The following is a 19,100-nucleotide window of genomic DNA, read 5'->3' on the forward strand; positions in this document are numbered from 1 at the left end:
AATGGTGATGACGACGATGATGAAGAAGATGATGAGATGATGAGATGATGGTGATGATGGTGATGGTACCCAACGCCCAAACCATCAGAGCATTCTAACAGTCTAGTAGCACATCTACAGTTGTAAGGACTACTACAGGCATTTAATTTTTTATACGCTTCTGAGAACTGAACCTGTGGCTTTCCCCACACTAGGCAAGCACCTTCCTGACTGAGCTGTATCTCCAGCCCTAGGTTAACCCTCTTCAAGGACTGTAGAGACCACAAAGCAATATTGGGCTGAGTTAGTGGGAAGGGCCCGACACAGAGGTTCCACGGGCTGATATCATCAGTTTGGTGGGTTAAGAATCACTATGGGGGGCGCTGGAGAAAAGTCCTGAGTTCAATTCCCAGCAACCACAAATGGTAGCTCCTGACCATCTATAATGTGATCTGGTGCCCTCTTCTGGCGGGCAGTTGTACATGCAGGCAGAGCATTGTGTACATAATAAATAAATCTTTTTTTTAAAAAAATCACTCTGGAAGGCAGTGTAGCTCACACCTGTAATCCCAACACTTAGGAAGGCAGAGGTGAGTGAGTTTGAGTCCAGCCTGGTCTACAAAGATAGTCTAGAATAGCCAAGGCTATTCTGTCTTGAAAAACCAAACCAACCAAACAAAAAACAAAAGAAAGAAAATATCACTGTGAGCCTGTGATCCAGCTCTCTTGAAGGCAGAGGTAGGCAGATCTCTGTGAGTTCTAGGACAGCCAGGGGCTACATGGAGAATCCCTGTCTTGAAAAGCCAAGAAATAAAGAAAAGAAGAATCACTGTGGAAACTTGTCTGAGTGTGTCTACAAGGCATTCTAGAAAAGTTTAAGTGGGGAGGGAGGCTGCTCTGAAGCAGTTTTATTGTTGTCTTTTAGACAGGGTACCGTGGAGCCCTGGCTGGCCTGGGACTCACTGTGTAGACGCTGGCCTCTGCAGTGCTGGGATTGAAGGCTTAGGTGGCCACGCCTTTAAGAACAAATCAACATTGTCTTTGGCCCCTCTGAGAAGAGGATTTGGAATAAGCAGAAGGTTCAATGAGGCCACCTGATCCTAGGTAGGAGCGGCCAGCTACGACCAGCGTGATTCTGTCAGGACAGGTGTCCTGGGACAGCTGGATGGCTCCTTCTCTGGGACTCTGTGGGAAGAAAGATGGAAACTGGTTTATAGGACTTTTAAGTAGTTGGCTACTCTCAGGCTAAGGACAAGTTCTGGAGACAAAGATGCACAGGTTACATTGTAGCCGTAATGAGTGGACTCCAGGACCTTCTGTCTCCCACCAACACAGCTGAGGGCTGTTTTGTTTGTTTTAATAGGGCCTCACTGTGTAGCCTCAGCAGGCCTGGAACTCCTCACCTGTTTCTCAGCCTCTCAAGAGCTGGGATTACAGGCATGGTTCCCTATGTCTGACTCCGGTGTGTTTGAAGACTAGAGGCTCCCATCCCAATTACTAAAAGTGGTCCCCAAGCCTTGCCCAGGCTAGCACGTGGCCCGTTGCTATAGCTACTTCAACCCCAAGTTGGACTTTCTTCCCCCGTTTGTGGTTTCTGGAGGATCTGGTGGATCTGTTGAGCTGTGGAAGGGATTAGAGAAATCTGCCTTTCTGTTTGGCAAAAGGTCATAGACAGAAAAAGATACACAAGGGAAGCAGAGTCACATCTGTGTCCCCTTTGCTCCAGCCCAGATGTCTGACCGAGTCTCTTTTCTTTCTTATTAGCTGACTGGGTTTATGTCTAAGTCGGACACCGTGCTGTTAGAGGCCAGTGGTAGTGACTCTCAGCACTCTGTGAGAATTTGTTCAGTAAACTTACCGTGTGTCACTGACGGACGTTGCAAAGTGGAAACTAGGGGGCTAATGGTGCAGCTCAGTGGTAGAGCGCTTGCGTAGCAAGTATGAGGTCTGGGTTCAATCCTCAGCACTGAAAAAAGAAAAGCAACGGAAGAGACATTAAGTCTCATTTGACAGAGGAGGATCTCTGGCCAGGCTGTTGCTCTGTGGTGGTGAACCACTCAAGGGGGCTGTGATTTTCCCCGTGCAGGCCAATTGGAGTTATATTTGTAGGAAACTACACCATCAAGTGAAAAGCATTGGTAGTTTTTGGTTTTACGAGACAAAAGTTTCTCTGTATATAGACTCACTCTGTAGACCAGGCTGGCCTCCAACTCAGTGATCTCCCTGCCTCTGCCTCCTGAGTACTGGGATTAAAGGCATGCGTTGACACACCCGGCTGTTATTTTTTATATTACAATATCTATCTGTGTTTTGCTGTTGTTTGCTTTTTGAGACAGAGTCTCTCTGTGCAGCCTTGGCTCTCTTGGAACTCTCTATGCCGAGGCTTTGAACTCCCAGAGATCTGCCTGCCTCTGCCTCCTGAGTGCTGAGCTTTAAGGCATGTGCAGGAGTCTGGCAGCAGAAACTGGAGCAGAGATTGCAGAGATTGTCCCAACATCAATAATTAATCAGGGTGATGCTACAGGCCAGTCCCAACATCAATAATTAATCAGGGTGATGCCTACAGGCCAGTCTGATGCAGAGGGACCCTGATGCATTTCAGATGACTCTAGCCTGTTTTAAGTTGACAAAAATCACATAAGAGATGACAAAGCCATGACTGTCACAGTGCTTTTAGCCACTAGCCATGGCTTCATCCGGGAGCATCTTTAGTTCCTGAACAGCCACTTAGTGAACTGGTCCAGGCGAGCCCTTATGCTTAACCACATTTCAGCCCCGAGCCTATAAGAGGCTCACGAACACTCCTGTCTGTCTTTCTCTCCCTGCCTCCTTGCTGCCACCTTAAGACCAGGCCAGGCCTGAGGGCTACAAGTAAGCCAAGGACTTCCTGAGCATAACAACAAGATAAGATATGGACTGAACCCACTTTAAACAAACATTTCTGAGCAAGCTTAGGCTCTGCTAGAGACAGATAAGGCAAGTGTGTTTGGCATAACACAAAGGGGCTCAGGTTTGTTATCAAGAACTTTGGTGAGTGGTTCCTCCTGAACACCTGCTTCTCGCAAATCCCTGGATGCTTTTCCAGCTTCCCATGCCCCCCCACCCCGCCCATCCCATGACCCCTTCCCCCTAGCCTTCACTTGCATGTGACAGCTTTCTACGACACACACACACACACACACACACACACACACACACACACACACAGAGAGTTTTGTTTTTTGTTTTGTTCTGCTCTCTCCTTTCCCTTCCTCTGCTCTGTCAAGATGTCTTATTCAAGACTGTGAAGGAGGCGGGGTGTGGGGGTGTAGGGGTTGGGGTGTGTAGGGGTGGGGGCTGGGGGGAGGGGGTGGGGCAGGGGTGGGGCTGGGGGGAGGGGGTGGGGCAGGGGTGGGGCTGGGGGGAGGGGTGGGGCAGGTCTTTGCCACTGAACTTCATCACAGAGCTTCGCTTACTCTGGAGCAAGGTGTAAAGGAAGCTCTCTGGATGGGGCTGATGGTGAAGGAGAGTGAGCTGCAGGGTTGGGGGTTTTGTCCCTCTCCTTTGTGGAATTTCATTTTCCTCCCTGCGATACCCAGTGTTCCAGGCTGGCAGCTGGCTGTGAACAAAGGAAAGGCCTCTCTCATCCACTGGAGAGGCTGTGACTTGGCAAAGGCTGAAAGCAAATCACGCACCTGTTTAACCTTTCTGCATGACAGAGAAGCCCCTGCTCCTCCCCTTCCATGGGAAGTGCTCCCAGAAAACACACACACACACACACACACACACACACACACACACACACACACGTGCGCATGCGCACATGCTCCCTAATTAAGTCTTTCCTTGGACCCATCTTTTCCTCCAACCGTTTCTTGGGCTTAGATGTGTAATTAGGAGGGATATCAAGAGACACAATTTTTGTAAAGACAGAGAGGGCTGGGGCTGTAGCTCAGTCGGTGGGTTGTTCTCCTAGCACACACAGTGTCCCCTTAACCCAGCATAGGACTCCTCTGGAGAGCCTGAGGTGTGGTCTAGAGGCACAGACACTGCTTAAGGAGGGCGAGGCCCCTGACTGGACACCAAGCATAGAGCAGAAAAGCAAACTGATGGGGAAAAGTAGGATGCTTTTAATGAAAAAAAAAAAGATCACAATTATAGAGCATTTTCTTAGATGCTTTGTTTCTTGCATTTTTGTTATTTTGTCTCTTAGTTTAAAAAAATGCTATCTTCCAGCCAGTACAATCACACTCACAGGCATATGCACACACATTCAGACTCACCAACTCACACATATGCACACTCACATATATACACACTCACCCACACATATTCACACTCACATACCCACACAATTCACACCCACACATTTACACACATACACACACTAACACATATGTACATTCACACATATACACACTCAGGTACACAGATTCACACTCACACACATACATACACATTCCCACACTCACACACAGGCACACTCACCCACTCACACATATCCACACTCACATATGTACATATCACACACTCACACATACATACACACATATGCATACTCACATATATACACACTTCCACACCCACACACTCCCACATACGCACACTCACACACACACACATTTACACTCACACATAAAGACTTTTTCGTTGAGGATAGACCATATGAACAACAGCAGCCCTTTAGGATCCTATCGCTGGCTGGCACGGCAGCCATCCTAATCTGTGTTAGTAGGCTCCATTTATGTGAGGTGTGCCTTGCAACCTTTGCACAGTGATGGACTTGCCTTGTGCTTCTCAGAACCATCCTTGTCACCCAGCGGTACACACCATGCAAATTTCTGTGCTTTGTGTATTTACCCAGAGAGCTAAAGACTCATCCTGTATCCAGGAGTCCCAAGATGCACCTCTTTCTCCCAGAGAGTAAGAACCACCAATATTAAAGACCAGACAGAAGCAGAGAGGAGACCTGCGAGCACGGCTGAAGAGGGGGGGGGGGGTCTATAAGAGTCAGGGAAGCAGCTGGGCGTGGTGGCGCATGCCTCTAATCCCAGCACTCGGGAGGCAGAGGCAGGAGGATCACTGTGAGTTCGAGGCCAGCCTGGTCTACAAAGTGAGTCCAGGACACCCAAGGCTACACAGAGAAACCCTGTCTCGAAAAACAAAAACAAACAAAACAAAACAAAACAAAAGTCAGGGACGCTCCTTGGCCGGCACCCTGTGGGAGGGATGTAAGCACATTCCCTCAGTGGGGGTGGGGGGTCAGTGACGGCTGACCTCAGCTCCTTCCGCCTCCAGGTACGTCTGGGTGGGTGACCTGGGCCTACTGGTGTCTCTAAGTTTCATCTGTGATACGGGATGAGTCTACCTCACAGAGTTGTGACCAGGATTAGGGGAGGCCGTGTCCTGCTGCCTCTACAGTTTCTGTCACTGCATGTGTGTTTTGCATTTTCCCGTTCACTTTTTGCAGACCTTGAGGTTTAGGGGCTTTTTTCCAGCTCCTCCAGGACCTATTTGCTGGGCAGGCTCAGCCGTTCATTTTCACTTTTTACACCAGTGGAGGGAGAGGCCTATGGGCTAACTAACGACTGATGCCTGGCACCAAGGAACCCTGCACTCAGCACTCTAGCTCCTTTCCTTTTGTAATTCTCACAACAGGCCAGAAGATGGAGCTCTTGACCCTGAAGTCAAGGGCCAGAGGGAACGCGGACGCACAAGGGCTCCTGGAAACCACAACCTTGCCCTACCCTGCCCTCTGTTACCGAGGCGGCTGACACCTGTCTCCGGGCTTCTCTCGGGTTATGACCCAGCGAGGGCCGGTCTAATGAATGCCCTGCCTCGGGTTTGTCCTAGAAGCCGTCCCACCTTCTGGTGGCTATTTGGCAGGGCACTGCTTTCTCAGGACCGTGCAGCATACGGTCTAGGGACTTCTGAGCTGGGCAGGCTCACCTTGACTCGCCTGTCTCATCAGGCTGTTCTCGGCTCCACAATGCGTCCCCAACCACACAGCCTGGTTCAGTCACGCGTCTTCACAGTAGCTGTCATAGCTCATGGTGATCTTGTTGGCTTACCCAATTTCTGTCCTCTCCCAAAGTGGTACGCTTTTCTCATTGCTGTTTCCCCAGCACCCAACACACAGGTCTGGATACAGTCAGCAAAGGCCATTTTAATTAACAATTGATGACTGAATCCCCACTAAATGACTGCCTGACCTGGACGTTGCTTAGTTTCTCTGTGACTCAATTTTCTCATTAGTGAAACAGAAATAATAGAGATGCCAGGACTACTGAAAAAAGTAATGCATTTATGTCACTAGGTCCTGGTGCTTGGAGAAGATCTCTAAAACCTTTAATGGTTTAATTTTTTAAAAAATTTATTATTATTATTATTATTATTATTATTATTATTATTATTATTATTATTCAAGGAACATGAAGTTTGAACTCATTAGCCAGCTCTCCACAGTTTGACAAGAGCATTTTATAACGGTGACATTTACAGTTGCTGCTCTTTTCAATGTTGTTTTCCATGTTGGCCCAATTGTGGCTACTCTGCATGCAGTACCGCTCTTAAATCTCTGCCGGAGACTGGACACGCTTGCTTTCTTCACCGTGGCTCAATAAAGCGTGTGTGCGCGCGCACACACACATCATGCTGTGCATATGGCGGTCGGAGGCCAACTTGCAAGACTTGGTTTCCTTTTATATTGTGCAGGTCTTAGGGCTCAAACTCAGAAAATACGGCCCCACCCACTAAGCCATTGTGTGGCCTCAATACATTTATAGGTACATGGAACTAAATGTACATATATTTATAAGCTTCCAGATGCCCAGCATCCCATGAGGCTATGTGGAATACAGAGGCTTAAGGGGGGAAATCCTTGTTTGTAAAATGAGAAAATGTGCAAGGGTCTTTTTACAGATGATCAACAATAGGGATGCCAGCTGTCAGTCTTCGCTGCAGGGAGACCTAAGTCTCACGGTCCGCGGAGGATGGGCTTGCCGGTTCTCTGCTGCTCTTTAAGGACTTCAATCTGGCCACTAAACTCAAGGGTTAAAAAGTAATTTTAGAAGGCCCTCTCTTCTCATCTTTACTTCCTCCTGCCATCTTTGTTTCTGAGGGAAATTTTCTCCCAACTCAAAAACCCATCTTCCGAGGAATAACACCGGAGCAGGCAAATCCGACACTTTCCCAAGAGCCAGGTGCGGCAGCATACAGAGGCGCGGATTTCCAGTTCCTAGGGAGGACCTCAGAGCCCAGAGGCCCCCCGAAGGGAGGGAGGCTGTTTCTAAGGCAACCGGCCGGGCCCGGGGAGGGGTTGGCTCTCTGGCGCCCTCCTCCCATTTCGCCGGTAGTCCAGGGTACCACGGGCCAGCGTCCTCCCGTGCTCCGCGCGCTGATTGGCTGCTCGGGCCGCGCGCTGATTGGCTGCCGCGGGCGCCTCGCGGGCTGATGGCTGTGAAGGTGGCGCCGGTTGATGGTTGACCAGACGCTGGGTCCAGGCTCGGGGTCGCTGCGCGTGCGACCGGCTTACGCAGGACAGGGAGAGCGCGGACTGCTGCAGCTCAACCTGGAAGCCACCGGCGAGACCAGGCTCCGCCCGGCCATGCCAGCCGGGAGCAACGAGCCGGACGGCGTCCTCAGCTATCAGGTGGGCCCCGCCTCCCGCTCCTCCCCGGGTTCAGCCTGGGTCCTCTGCCCACCGCCCGGCTCCTAGTGGAGCCGGGGTTCCAGGCGTGTCCCCTCGAGGGCGGGGGGAGGCCCGCGAGGGACACCAGGGGGCGCTCAGGGCGGCCCGGGAGGTGACCTTGGGCCGAGCCCCGAGCCGCGGGCACTGCAGCATCCCTTTGCGTCGCCTGCTGCCCAGTGTCCCGGAGCAGTGACCTCTGCCCGCGGGTCCCGTTGGCGGCCGACGCCAGCTCCTGCCTGGCCTTGCCTCGTTCTGCTGTAGGTGGACGAGAGGGTATCCGGGGACCTTGCCGCGGGTCTTTGTGTTTTTATTCTGGTCTCTTAGTGGCTCAGAGGACAGACCAGGGAGGCTGGGCGCAGACCCTGAGAATGTGGTCGGCTTTGTGGACTCCCCCCCCCCCCCCCCGCCCTGCTGCCCAGGCAGCTGACAAGTTCTGGATAGGGATGTGCGCACGGATCAGGCAAGCGGTGAGGGGGTCTAGAGCGACACCACCAGCCTCAAGCAGTGGATGCTAGAACTGCAGGGGCGCCTTAAGTGTTAGGAAGCACCGGACTAGGTGTTAAGAGTCTGTAGGTTCAGTTCCCAGTCTGCTTCTCACAGGCTTCGTCTCCCCGTCAGTTAAAATGGAAATAGTGATGTTTGTGCGGTTTACTTCACAAGGCTGGTCTAAGGACTCTGTGAAACACAGTTTATCCTGTGATAATACCCCGTAGGTGAGGGGTAGCTTCTCACTCCTGCTTTCTTGTGAAACCCGATCAGGTGTGGTTACTGTCCTGGAAAGAGGGTTTGAAGGAAGGAGGGGGGGACCTGAGACAGAGACAGCACTGTTGCAGGAAGCCTTGGGAGCAAATGCCATGTTGCTGTCAGTGGTGGGTGGGCCCTGGGAGGAGGAACGGAGAGCGTGCACTGAAGTGGGCACCATGCTCCCTGCCCATCTTCCTGGCAGATTAGCTTTTGCTTGCCTGTTACAGAAATAGATGTAAGGTTCTGGAAAACCTTCCATATCTGATCTTATGACATGTTGTGTTAAAGTCAACTCCAGTATGGGAGACAGCGAGCAAAAATAGGCCGTGTTTTTTCTTGCCTCTCTAGGCCAGTGGGAGAGGAGAATTAGCTTTTCTGTTTGTTTTGTTTTGCCTTTGGTGATTCTAGGGATGCGTAATTACCTCTTGCTTGTTAGGCAAAGCCTCCACCACTGAGCCATACCCCAGCCTAAAGCAAGAATTGTGTGTGTATCTGTGTGCGTGTGTGTGTGTGCGCTCATGTGGTAGCCAGAGTTTGTTATCTGATGCATATCTTATTTATTGAAATGTGTTCTCACAGGGAAGCTGGAGCTTGCCATTCCAGCTGGCCAGTGAGCCCTGGGGATCGGCCTGTCTCCTCACCCTGCCCCCACCTCCCCCACTTCTGCCATCCCCCGGTGCTGGGGTTACAGGCGAGCACTGCCATGCCAGCTTCTTACATGGGTTCTGGGAGACTGAATTCAGGTCTTCATGCAGAGTAACAAGCAATGTGCCCATGGAGCCATCTTCCCTGGGTCACAAAGTAAGTAGTTCTAACCAGCCACACAGTAGTCCCAGTCCTGGGGAGCCCGAGGCAGGAGGATTGTGTGTTTGAGATCAGCACAGTCTACAAAATGAGACCATGTCTCAAAACTCTGCACAAAGGAAATGTGTTATTATAAACTCAGGTGCTTTGGTACGCCTCAGGCTGACCTATGAGGGCATCCATGACTCAGACCATGGGAGATTTTTCTAAGGAAGACAGTTTGGGCGAAGGTCTGAAGACTGAACATCAGCTGAAGGGAAGGGGCGGTCACAGAACTTGGAAGCAGAGAACAGGACGTTCAAATGTCCTGAGGCAGATATGAGGACAGGGAGGAGATGACTGGGTGTGTTCTGGGTTTGTAACACAGGGGGACAGTGTGGCCCCCTGCTGAAGAAGCCGGTATTTACCAGGACCAGGAGCTCTCTCTCACTGGTGAGGAGAGGAAGGTGTGACAGGAGAGAGGGCGCAAGAGACAGAAGATGAGGTCCCAGTCAGGCTGGGGTGTGTGTGAGGAGACCCTGCCTTCAGCATGCAGAATGTGTGGGTTACATGGAACACACAGTAACCCTTGGGCTCTGTTTCATGGTCAGTGGACTTGATCCCTTTGTGTTTCTGCACACAGTAAAACATCTCTACAGGGCGCTGAGACACCTTTGTGGGCGCTGGAGTGGAGAGAGAGAGAAGAGGGAACGGTAGGGCCTCATGAAGTCAGGCATGAGACACAGGAGCTTGAGATTGAGGGAGGGAAAGAGATTATTGGAGGAGACAGCTAACCAGTGGGCAGTCACCTCGGTGCCCAAGCCTGCTGTGCCAACCTGAGAGAGCTGGGCTCGCAAAGTGAGCGGATTGCGTGCCTCTATGGAAGCAGAGAGGTTCCAGACCCCACAGCTGCACACCTGCCTTCCTGGGGGCATCCCCTTCTCATGCTGCCATCTACAGCCCTCCACCCTGCAGCCAGAGGGGGTTAGAAATGCAAGCCACATCCTGTCAGGTCCTACCTTGGAACCTGTTGATAGCTTCCTGTGCATTTTAGAATAAAACCCAAACTCTTGTCAGGACTTACCGAAGTCTGACCTGGTCACGGCTTTGCCCACCCTCTCTGGAATTCTTCACTCTCCTCACGTACCGACTCTGACTTGCTTCCTGTCTCTTTGGTGTGAGAACTCCTTCACAGCTCGGGGACTTGTCCTCTTTCTAGGACAGTCTTCCTCTTCATGACTCATTTGTATGCCCTGAAGAACGGCGTCCCCTGACCTCCGCCTGAGTCACCTCCACGGAGTCACACGGCTCCATAGGGTTCTCTAGTGCTTCCTCGTAGCACGTGTGTGCGCGTGTACTTGCTCTCCTGCCCCTCCTCTCCTCAGATAGAAGTCTCAGGAGGCAGGGAAGAGGCAGGTGGCCCTGTCTAACACGCTGACTGGTGTCTGGTTAGTGGCTCACACACAATCGGCCCCTTCTCTGGTACCGTACCTCATGTTTAGCTTTTCTCTCCTAGTTACAGTGCCGAGGATTGAACCCTGGCCTCACAGATGCCAGGCAAGCACTCTGTCACTGAACTCCCAACCTCACATCCCAGCTCACTTTTTCTGTAGCTCTGAGAATTACGCACAGTTATTGCTCCCACGTCTTAAATGAAGAAACTGAATGCAGTGGGGTGAAGCAACTTCTTGAAAGGGGCAGAGCTGCCTCTCTCCAAAGGCGGTGCCCTCAGCCACTGCATCACCACAGCTAGAGCCTTGCCATCTAGAGAGCCTGGCCCCGAGTGAGCACCAGAGGTACTTGGGAAAGCCTACAAAGAATATATTAGACTGCACGTGACTGGAGCGAGGCAGGCCGGCTAGAGGCTGCTGGTGTGATGTAGGCTGAGTCCGCGAGGCCTGCAGCAGCCACTTTGCAAGCTCTGTGGAGGTATTGCTGAGGGTTTGAGTTGATGAGGGGGGCACTGTTAGAGGAAGGCGACCAGACAGCTTTAGGGAAAGCCCCCTCCACTTTGTGCTGGACCATCTCCGCCTCACGGTTCTTCCCATCTGCCTTTCAGAACTGCCCAGAAGGAAGTGTTGGAGGAGACGCCTTGGAAGGTGGACACCTTAGGATCTGAGTGAGGATAGTGCCGGGCATTGCTGGGACATCCAGGGAGCGTGGAGACGGTGGGAGGGAAGCAAGGGACCCTGGCTTTTTCATGGCTTTTACATGCAAACCCTGGAGCTGGGCATGGGAGCAATGCCTGTGATCCCAGCGCTTGGAAGGTAGAAGCTTGAGGGTTAGTAGTTCAAGGTCAAGGCCGGGGAGATAGAGCAATCCTGTATAAGCCTGCCGTAAAGGTGGGAAGAAAGAACAGACTCCACAAAGTTGTCCTGTGAGGGCCACAGGTGCTCCATAGCAAGCATGTGCATGCGTGCACACACACACACACACACACACACACACACACACACACACACACACACACACACAGCGCTGTAATACCTAAGAAAAGATGAATCAGCAGTTAAGAACACTAGCTGCTCTTGCAGAGCACCCTTGTTCAATCCCCAGCACCCACGTGGTGGCTCACCACCATCGACAGCCCCAGTTCCAGCGGCTCTGGACACCCTCTTCTGAAACCAGGAACCCGTGTGTACACACACATACAAGCACGCAAAACACTCACACACATATATAAATATCTATTTAATGTTCACAATTAATGTTGGGTACATAGAGAGTTCAAGACCAGCCTGGGCTGTGGGAGACTATGGCTAGACAAACAAGCAAAGAGGACAGTGCCAGCCCCTGGTGGATATGGGTGATAAGCGAGGAGTACAGCGATGGAAGAGTTGTCACAGCTGTCTCTATGGTGGTTGCTAGTATTCTGTGGCTTTGGCACAGCGAGCACAGTGCGTATTTGCTGAGCCAGTGAATGAGTGGCCCCACTGAGAGCCGAGCAGCCTCCCGAGGATCACTGCGCGTTTATGGTGAGCAGGTGAGAGCCGAGCAGCCTCCTGAGGGTCACGGGCTGTTTACGGTGAGCAGGTGATAAGTATTTGCTCAACACAGCTGGACCAAACTGCCAGTCTTGGATGGAAGTTTGCCCTGTCACCTCATTGCAATATACAATCCATACCCCTTTGCCCTCTCCCAGCTGTGTGTGTGTGTGTGTGTGTACACCTGTGGGCATCCACTTCTGGCCTCCGACAGCTCTGCTGGGGAGCTCTGGAGGAGGGCTGTGGGCTGACTTTCCAAGCGGAGCCTTGGGCATGAAACGGGGCGGTTGAGGCTGCACACTTGCTTCCTTCAAAGCTGTAGATAATCATCTTAGTGCTGTTTGCCTTGGCGGAGTAGCCAGCGCCACTCTAGTCATCAACACAAAGGAAAGGGTCCAGTTGATTCTAAATCTGCTGCTAGGGTACAGCCGCGTGCGCGCGGGCGCACGCACGCACACACGCACGCCTTAGATAATAGAGCCTTTGACCATGTCCCAAAAGGTAGGAACAAGTTCACTCTGGCTTTGGTTGCCAGGGAGTCAAGATACATATGCTTTATTAGCCTCTTCCTGCTGCCGCGGCGTTACCACAGATGGAGTGACTCGAATAGCATGTTTACATGGGAGCAGTTCTGCCCTGGAGACTCTGATGCCTGTGCTTGTGAGCAGAAACTGCCGCCAGGGTTGGGGTGCTTTCTGGGAGCCTCAGGACAGAGCCTCTCTGTTGCCTCCCATCTTGTTGGGCTGAGACTCTGTCTTTGGCTCTTAGTTTCCTCCCTGTGTTCCTCCTGCTTCAGGGCCGGAAATCACATCGTCCGGGCCTGGATTTTCCCCTTGGATCTGCCTCTCTGATCCTGCTGTGGATGAGTTTTTGGAAAATATTTATGTGGTTGAGTGTTTTCCTTGCGTGTATGTAGGTGCCCCGTGTATGTGCAGTTACCACAGATGCCAAAAGAAGGCATTGAGCCCCAGGAACTGTAGTTACAGGTGGTTATGAGCTACCATGGAGGTGCTGGGAACAGAACTCAGGTCCTTGGCAAGAGCAACCAGTGCTCCTAGCCAAAGAACCATCTCTTCGGCCTCTATTGCTTTTTCCCTCCCTCCCTCCCTCCTCCCTTCCTCCTCCTTTCCTTCTTTCTTTTTTCCAAAACGAAATGCTCTCCCTATGTAGCTAGTCTGGAATTCACTGTCAACCCAGCTGGCCTTGAACTTGTAATTTTGCTGCTTCAGTCTCTCAAGTGTTGGATTACCATGCCTGACTTTATAATGCCTTTGATTACATGAGATTACTTTGTAAGTCACACAGTTGCCCACGGTGTTATTGGAAGATGGGTGGATCAGCAACAGGACCAACGTTAGCAGCACTCTTTAGTTCCCTTGCCGGGTAAAGCCACAAACCCTCACACCACTGCGGATTCGATGCACATCTGCACAGCGGTTGGCATTCTTCATGTCTGTACTAAACGAACGGGGCAACGTTATGTGGGGTCAAGGAAAGGGTCAGAGAGCCTCTGTGGAGTCTCATTTCCTGTCAGACTGCCACGGCTCGTGACTTCTGCCACACAGCCGCACGCGGGCTCTCCTGCTGTTGGGTAGGCAGTGAGGAAGCAATTGCAGGCATGTCCAACCTTTCGAGCCTGCGGCACGGCGTTGTCACCTGCAGAGTGCATGCCTGAGAGCTGCACAGCTCTTGGGTTTCCAGTGCATCTCCAAAGAGATCTCGTCTTTGGCTTCATCTGCTCTAAGCCAAAGCTAGGCAGACAGACTACACAAGAGATGTAAGGTCTGGGTCAGATGTAGTGGCAAGGCTTCTAAGAGGCCAGAGTGCAGGTGTTGTGCCAGCTGACGAGGCAGATGGAAAGGGACAAGGAGCTGGAAAACAGCTGGGCTGCTGGGCGCAACGACACTTGGGTATGTGAGGTTATGGCGCACTCACAGCTTGGGAGGATGGTGTGGAGGCTCAGGCTGTTCCCACCAAGGGCACACATCCATGATTAGGTTTCTGGAGCTCTCAAAAAGGACTAGGCCTTGGCTTTATACTTGTTTTTTTGTTTGTTTGTTTGTTTTTCTGTCCTCCCCCCCCCCCCGTCATCCCCCCACCCCCACCCCGGACCAGGCTGGCGTTGAACTCACAGAGATCTGCCTACCTCACCTACCTCAGCCTCCTGAATGCTGGGATTAATATATATATTTTTTTCTTGAGACAAGGTTTCTCTGTGTTCGCCTTGGCTGTCTTGGTCTCACTTTATAGACCATGCTGGCCTCGAACTCACAGAGATCTACCTGCCTCTGCCTCCCGAGTGCTGGGATTAAAGGCCTGTGCCACCACTGCCAGGCTTTTTTCAGGGGCGGGGCTTTACACTGTTGATACATAATTAACAACAAACCTTGCTGCCCCTCTCAGCTCCCGTGGGGCCTTGCTTAGCCTTGAGTTAGGGCCATGTTGAAGGCTAAGTGGGGGATCTCCATAGCAAAAGGGGCATGCTTGGCAAGCCGGTGCTCCATTGAAAGTACTTCCTAATTCTCACTGTGTCTGCTTCTTTTGCTGACTGGAAAGCCAGGAAGTGAGGCTGAGGGTGTAGGCTGCAGGGTGCTTGCCAGGGAACTCAGAACTCATCTTTATATATATTTTATTATAATTTATTCACATTACATCCTGATTGTTATCCCCTCGCTCTTATCTTCCCATCCCTACCTCCCCCCCTCTTCTGCCCTGTTCCCCTCCCCTGGACCTCTGATGTGGAGCCCTCTTACCCTACTGTCTGGCCACAGTCTGTTAGGTCTCAGTAGCATGGCCTGCTTCCTCTCTGTGCCGGCAAGGCTGTCTTGCCAAGAGGCAGTGACCAAATGGTGGGCAAAATGGCAAAATGTGTTTGTGCCCAGGAAACTCTCTGCTGACGTTTAGTTGTTCCAAGCCGGAATGATGGTTGGGGCAGGATGAGAGGGTAGCGCATGGAGACATTAGACCCACGGGCGAGGTGGGGAGTGAGGCAAAGCCAGCTGGATTCATCTGGATGAGACCATCGCCACAGGTCCAGAGCCCGGCAGCAGAGGCTCCAGGCACCTCTGCCTGCACCCTTCTCCCCTGCAGCTGCTTGGCTTGGCTAGGAGTTGGGACCGTATGTAAGGCTCTGTTTCCATCTTTTAATTTGTTATTACTGGAAGTAAGACTTTGATTTACCATTCAGTCTGACTCAGTCTTTTTTTTTTTTTTTTCTTTAGACAGGCTCTCACGTGTAGCCCTGACTGGCCTGGAACTCAGTATGTAAACCAGGCTGATCTTGAATTCAGAGATCCATCTGTCTCTGCCTCCTGAGCACTGGTACTAAAGATGTGTGTTACCATGCCTAACTTCATATCCATTTTCTTAAATAATAGCTTTTTACTTTTTGAAATTGTAATTACATCATATCTCCCTTTTTGTTTCCTCTCTCCAACCCCTCCCGTGCACCTGCCCCCCCCAGGCACGCGCACACACACGTACACATACAGACACACACAGAGACATACACATAGGCATGCACACACACACAGAGACACACACACAGGCACGCACACACACAGGCACATGAACGCACATGAACACACATACATACATACACACACACACACACACACACACACACACACACACACACACACACACCATTCTAAAGATATAAACACAACCTGCTCAGTCCATGTTTCCTGTCTGTGCATGCTCTCAGGACTGACCATTTGGTGTTGGTAGCTGATTGGTGGGGTCTTCCTGGAGAAGACCATTTTTTAAGGCTTATGACAAGGCTTTTTCTCTCTCAAAACCGGCCATGCAATGTCAGTGAGTTAATGAAAAAGATTTGCCAGCCTGGTGGCGCACACCTTTAATCCCAGCACTCGGGAGGCAGAAGTAGGCAGATCACTGTGAGTTCGAGGCCAGCCTGGTCTACAAAGTGAGTCCAGGACAGCCAGGGCCACACAGAGAAACCCTGTCTCAGAAAAAAAAAAAGAAAAAAATAAAGGAAAAAGAAAAAGAAAGAAAAGACTTATTTTCATGTTTACTTATGTGTATGTGTGTTTGTCTTCATGCATGTGGGGGGGGTGTCTGCGTGTGCTCACACGTGTGTGTGTGTGTGTGTGTGTGTGTGTGTGTGTGTGCACGCGCGCGCGCGCGCCTATGGAGTCCAGAAGAGGGTGTCAGATCCCTGGAGCTGGAGTTTATTGGTGGTTGTGAGCTGCCTGATGTGGGTGCTGGGATCCAAGCTCTGGTCCTCTCCAAGGACAGCAAGTGCTCCAGGCAGCTGAGCTGTGTCTCCAGCCTTGCAATGCCAATGCTTTGGGTGCGTTACCACCTCAGTCCTTTGTATCTGGTCCCTGGGACTCTGCAGGGTTAATAGGAGGCGTCATCAATGAGCCACTAGGAGGAAGTACAGAAGAGAGGGAGAAGTGAGGGAGCTTTTCTCCTCCTCCTTTGCTCTCCCCCGTTCCTTGAGCTTGTTTAATGTCCTGCTCATGGATATAATCTCTCTTAAGCCACAGCTCCTTTGAGAATCTGGTAGAAGTTATGGACAGACCCCCAGGCCACCAAGTGCACGTGCACACATCTCCCTGCTGCCTGGATGCCCAACAATAGGCACCCCAGAAGTCCACGGACGCCACATTGGGCACAACCATAGGCACTCCAGAAGTCCACGGATGCCACATTGGGCACAACCATAGGCACTCCAGAAGTCCACGGACGCCACATTGGGCACAACCATAGGCACTCCAGAAGTCCACGGATGCCACATTGGGCACAACCATAGGCACTCCAGAAGTCCACGGATGCCACATTGGGCACAACCATAGGCACCCCAGAAGTCCATGGACACCACGTTGGGCACAACCATAGGCACCCCAGAAGTCCACGGATGCCACATTGGGCACAACCATAGGCACCCCAGAAGTCCATGGGTACCACATTGGGCACAACCATAGGCACCCCAGAAGTCCACGGATGCCACATTGGGCATAACCATAGGCACCCCAGAAGTCCACGGACGCCACATTGGGCACAACCATAGGCACCTCAGAAGTCCATGGACACCACGTTGGGCACAACCATAGACACCCCAGAAGTCCATGGACACCATGTTGGGCACAACCATAGGCACCCCAGCAGTCCATGGACACCATGTTGGTAAATCTTGCTCACTATGAACAGTGACCAGAGGGAAACACACCAGCCTTGGCAGCACCTGCTGTAGCCACAGACCAAGAAACCTGATATTTCCTTCTTTTCAGTTTAACAATTTCAGATAGATTTTTTATATGCTTGAAATTTGGGGAACATTTCAAGTGTGTATCACAGGGGAGAGATTTGCATAGTGAATCACCATGCACCCATGACTTGGTGCCAACAAGGAATACACGCGCCATCTTTTTTCCTTTAAGTCTCCCTCTGCTTTCCAGAGACCAGATGAAGGACTCGTTTTTAAATGATACTGATGCCACACTGCAAGGTTATTACCATGCTTTAAAAAGTAACCGAGAGGCAGGCAGAGCTCTGTGAGTTCAAGGCCAGCCAAGTTCAAGGACAGCCAGGGCTACATAAAGAGACCTTGTCTCAGAGGGGAGAAAAAGTAAAAATAATATTGTAATATAATCAAATATTCATTCTGCTGTTTGAATTTCTGTGAATTAGTTATAATTCTTTTTTATTTTCTTTTTTGAGCATTTAGAGCAAGGACCCTGCTTTTTCATTCCAGTGTGGTCTTTGTAGTGCTTTAGCTGTGGCTGGGTTTTTTGTTTTTTGTTTTTGGCAAGGCAAAGAGATCTGATAATCTGTCAGTGAACTCAGCTGTGGATACCCAAGCTAAGAATACCTGAAGGTTTCAAATTGTTGACATATATATGTCTGCGCGCGCGCGTGTGCGTGTATTATGTATGTATGTATGTATGTATACTTTTTTGAGACAGGGTTTCTCTGTAGACCTGGCTGTTCTGGACTCACTCTGTAGACAGGCTGGCCTCGAACTCACGGAGATCTGCCTGCCTCGGCCTCCTCCCGAGTGCTGGGATTAAAGGCGTGCGCCACCATAACTCTGTGTGTGTGTGTCTGTCTGTGTGTGTGTGTGTGTGTGTGTATAAAATGTTAAAGGTGTGCTTTTAAAAATTACAAATTTTAAAAAACACGTTGAGATTATAATATAGTTGCGTCGGCTTCCATTCCCCTCCTCCCTCCTGTAACACAACAGGCGCCATGGTGGAAGTGCCATTCAGGCTGTAAAACTTAGAGTGTGGACAGCATGCCTGAAGGAAAACAAAGGCCCTGACCTGTCACCGTCCACAGTTCTGGAAACGTCTCTCAATGTACTGACCGTGCCTTTTGGCTTCTGTAGCTCGCTTCTGGCTGACTGTTCTTGCTCACTGAAGTGTGCCAGCCCAGAACATGGTTTTTGTGCTTCAGAGCTCACCCTGAGAAAGGCTCGGGGCGGCACTGAGATCCCAAACATCCAGCGCAGTCCTGGACAGCTAGTAAAGCCTTTCCATTGGCTCAGGCCCTCATCCAAGCAGTCTTCCCCGGTGGACGCCGCACAACACCTTCTTGTGGAAATTTTGGGTTTATATGTAAACATGTTTTTGTTTCAACCCCAGGTGTGGGATGTGGGGCTGCTCCAGTTTGTCCACAGCTGATGACTGCCTTCTGAGAGGGCACGTGACATTGGTCAGCTGTGAAGTGCCGTATGTGTGGGATAAATGCCAGACCCAGAGAGAGAGTCGGGGCTCAGAGAAGGAACCGGGTGACCCTGAACAGCAGGAGCAGCTAAGAAAAAAAAACAAAAACAAAAACAAAAAACTGTGTTCCTTCTCCCCACTCGCCTTCTTTCTCTCCTACCTGGTCTTGGAGTGTTGGAAGGGATTGGGGTGGAAAAGGGAGAGAGAGATTTAAGGAACTCAAAATAATAACAGACTTTAAAATATGCC

The 19,100-nt window shown here is 51.0% G+C and overlaps 1 protein-coding gene across 1 annotated transcript in view; it reads left to right on the forward strand.

The window, feature by feature from the left end:
- The first annotated feature begins 7,378 nt into the window (after window positions 1-7,378).
- Slc4a8 (solute carrier family 4 member 8) overlaps window positions 7,379-19,100 on the forward strand; it is a 65,917-nt gene continuing 54,195 nt past the window's right edge. Inside the window, exon 1 of the mRNA XM_051160366.1 lies at window positions 7,379-7,609. Coding sequence (XP_051016323.1) covers window positions 7,436-7,609 — 174 coding nt within the window. The 5' untranslated portion in view covers window positions 7,379-7,435. The remainder of the gene's footprint in view (window positions 7,610-19,100) is intronic.

Source organism: Acomys russatus, chromosome 17 (assembly GCF_903995435.1).
Source record: "Acomys russatus chromosome 17, mAcoRus1.1, whole genome shotgun sequence".
Taxonomy (NCBI): domain Eukaryota; kingdom Metazoa; phylum Chordata; class Mammalia; order Rodentia; family Muridae; genus Acomys; species Acomys russatus.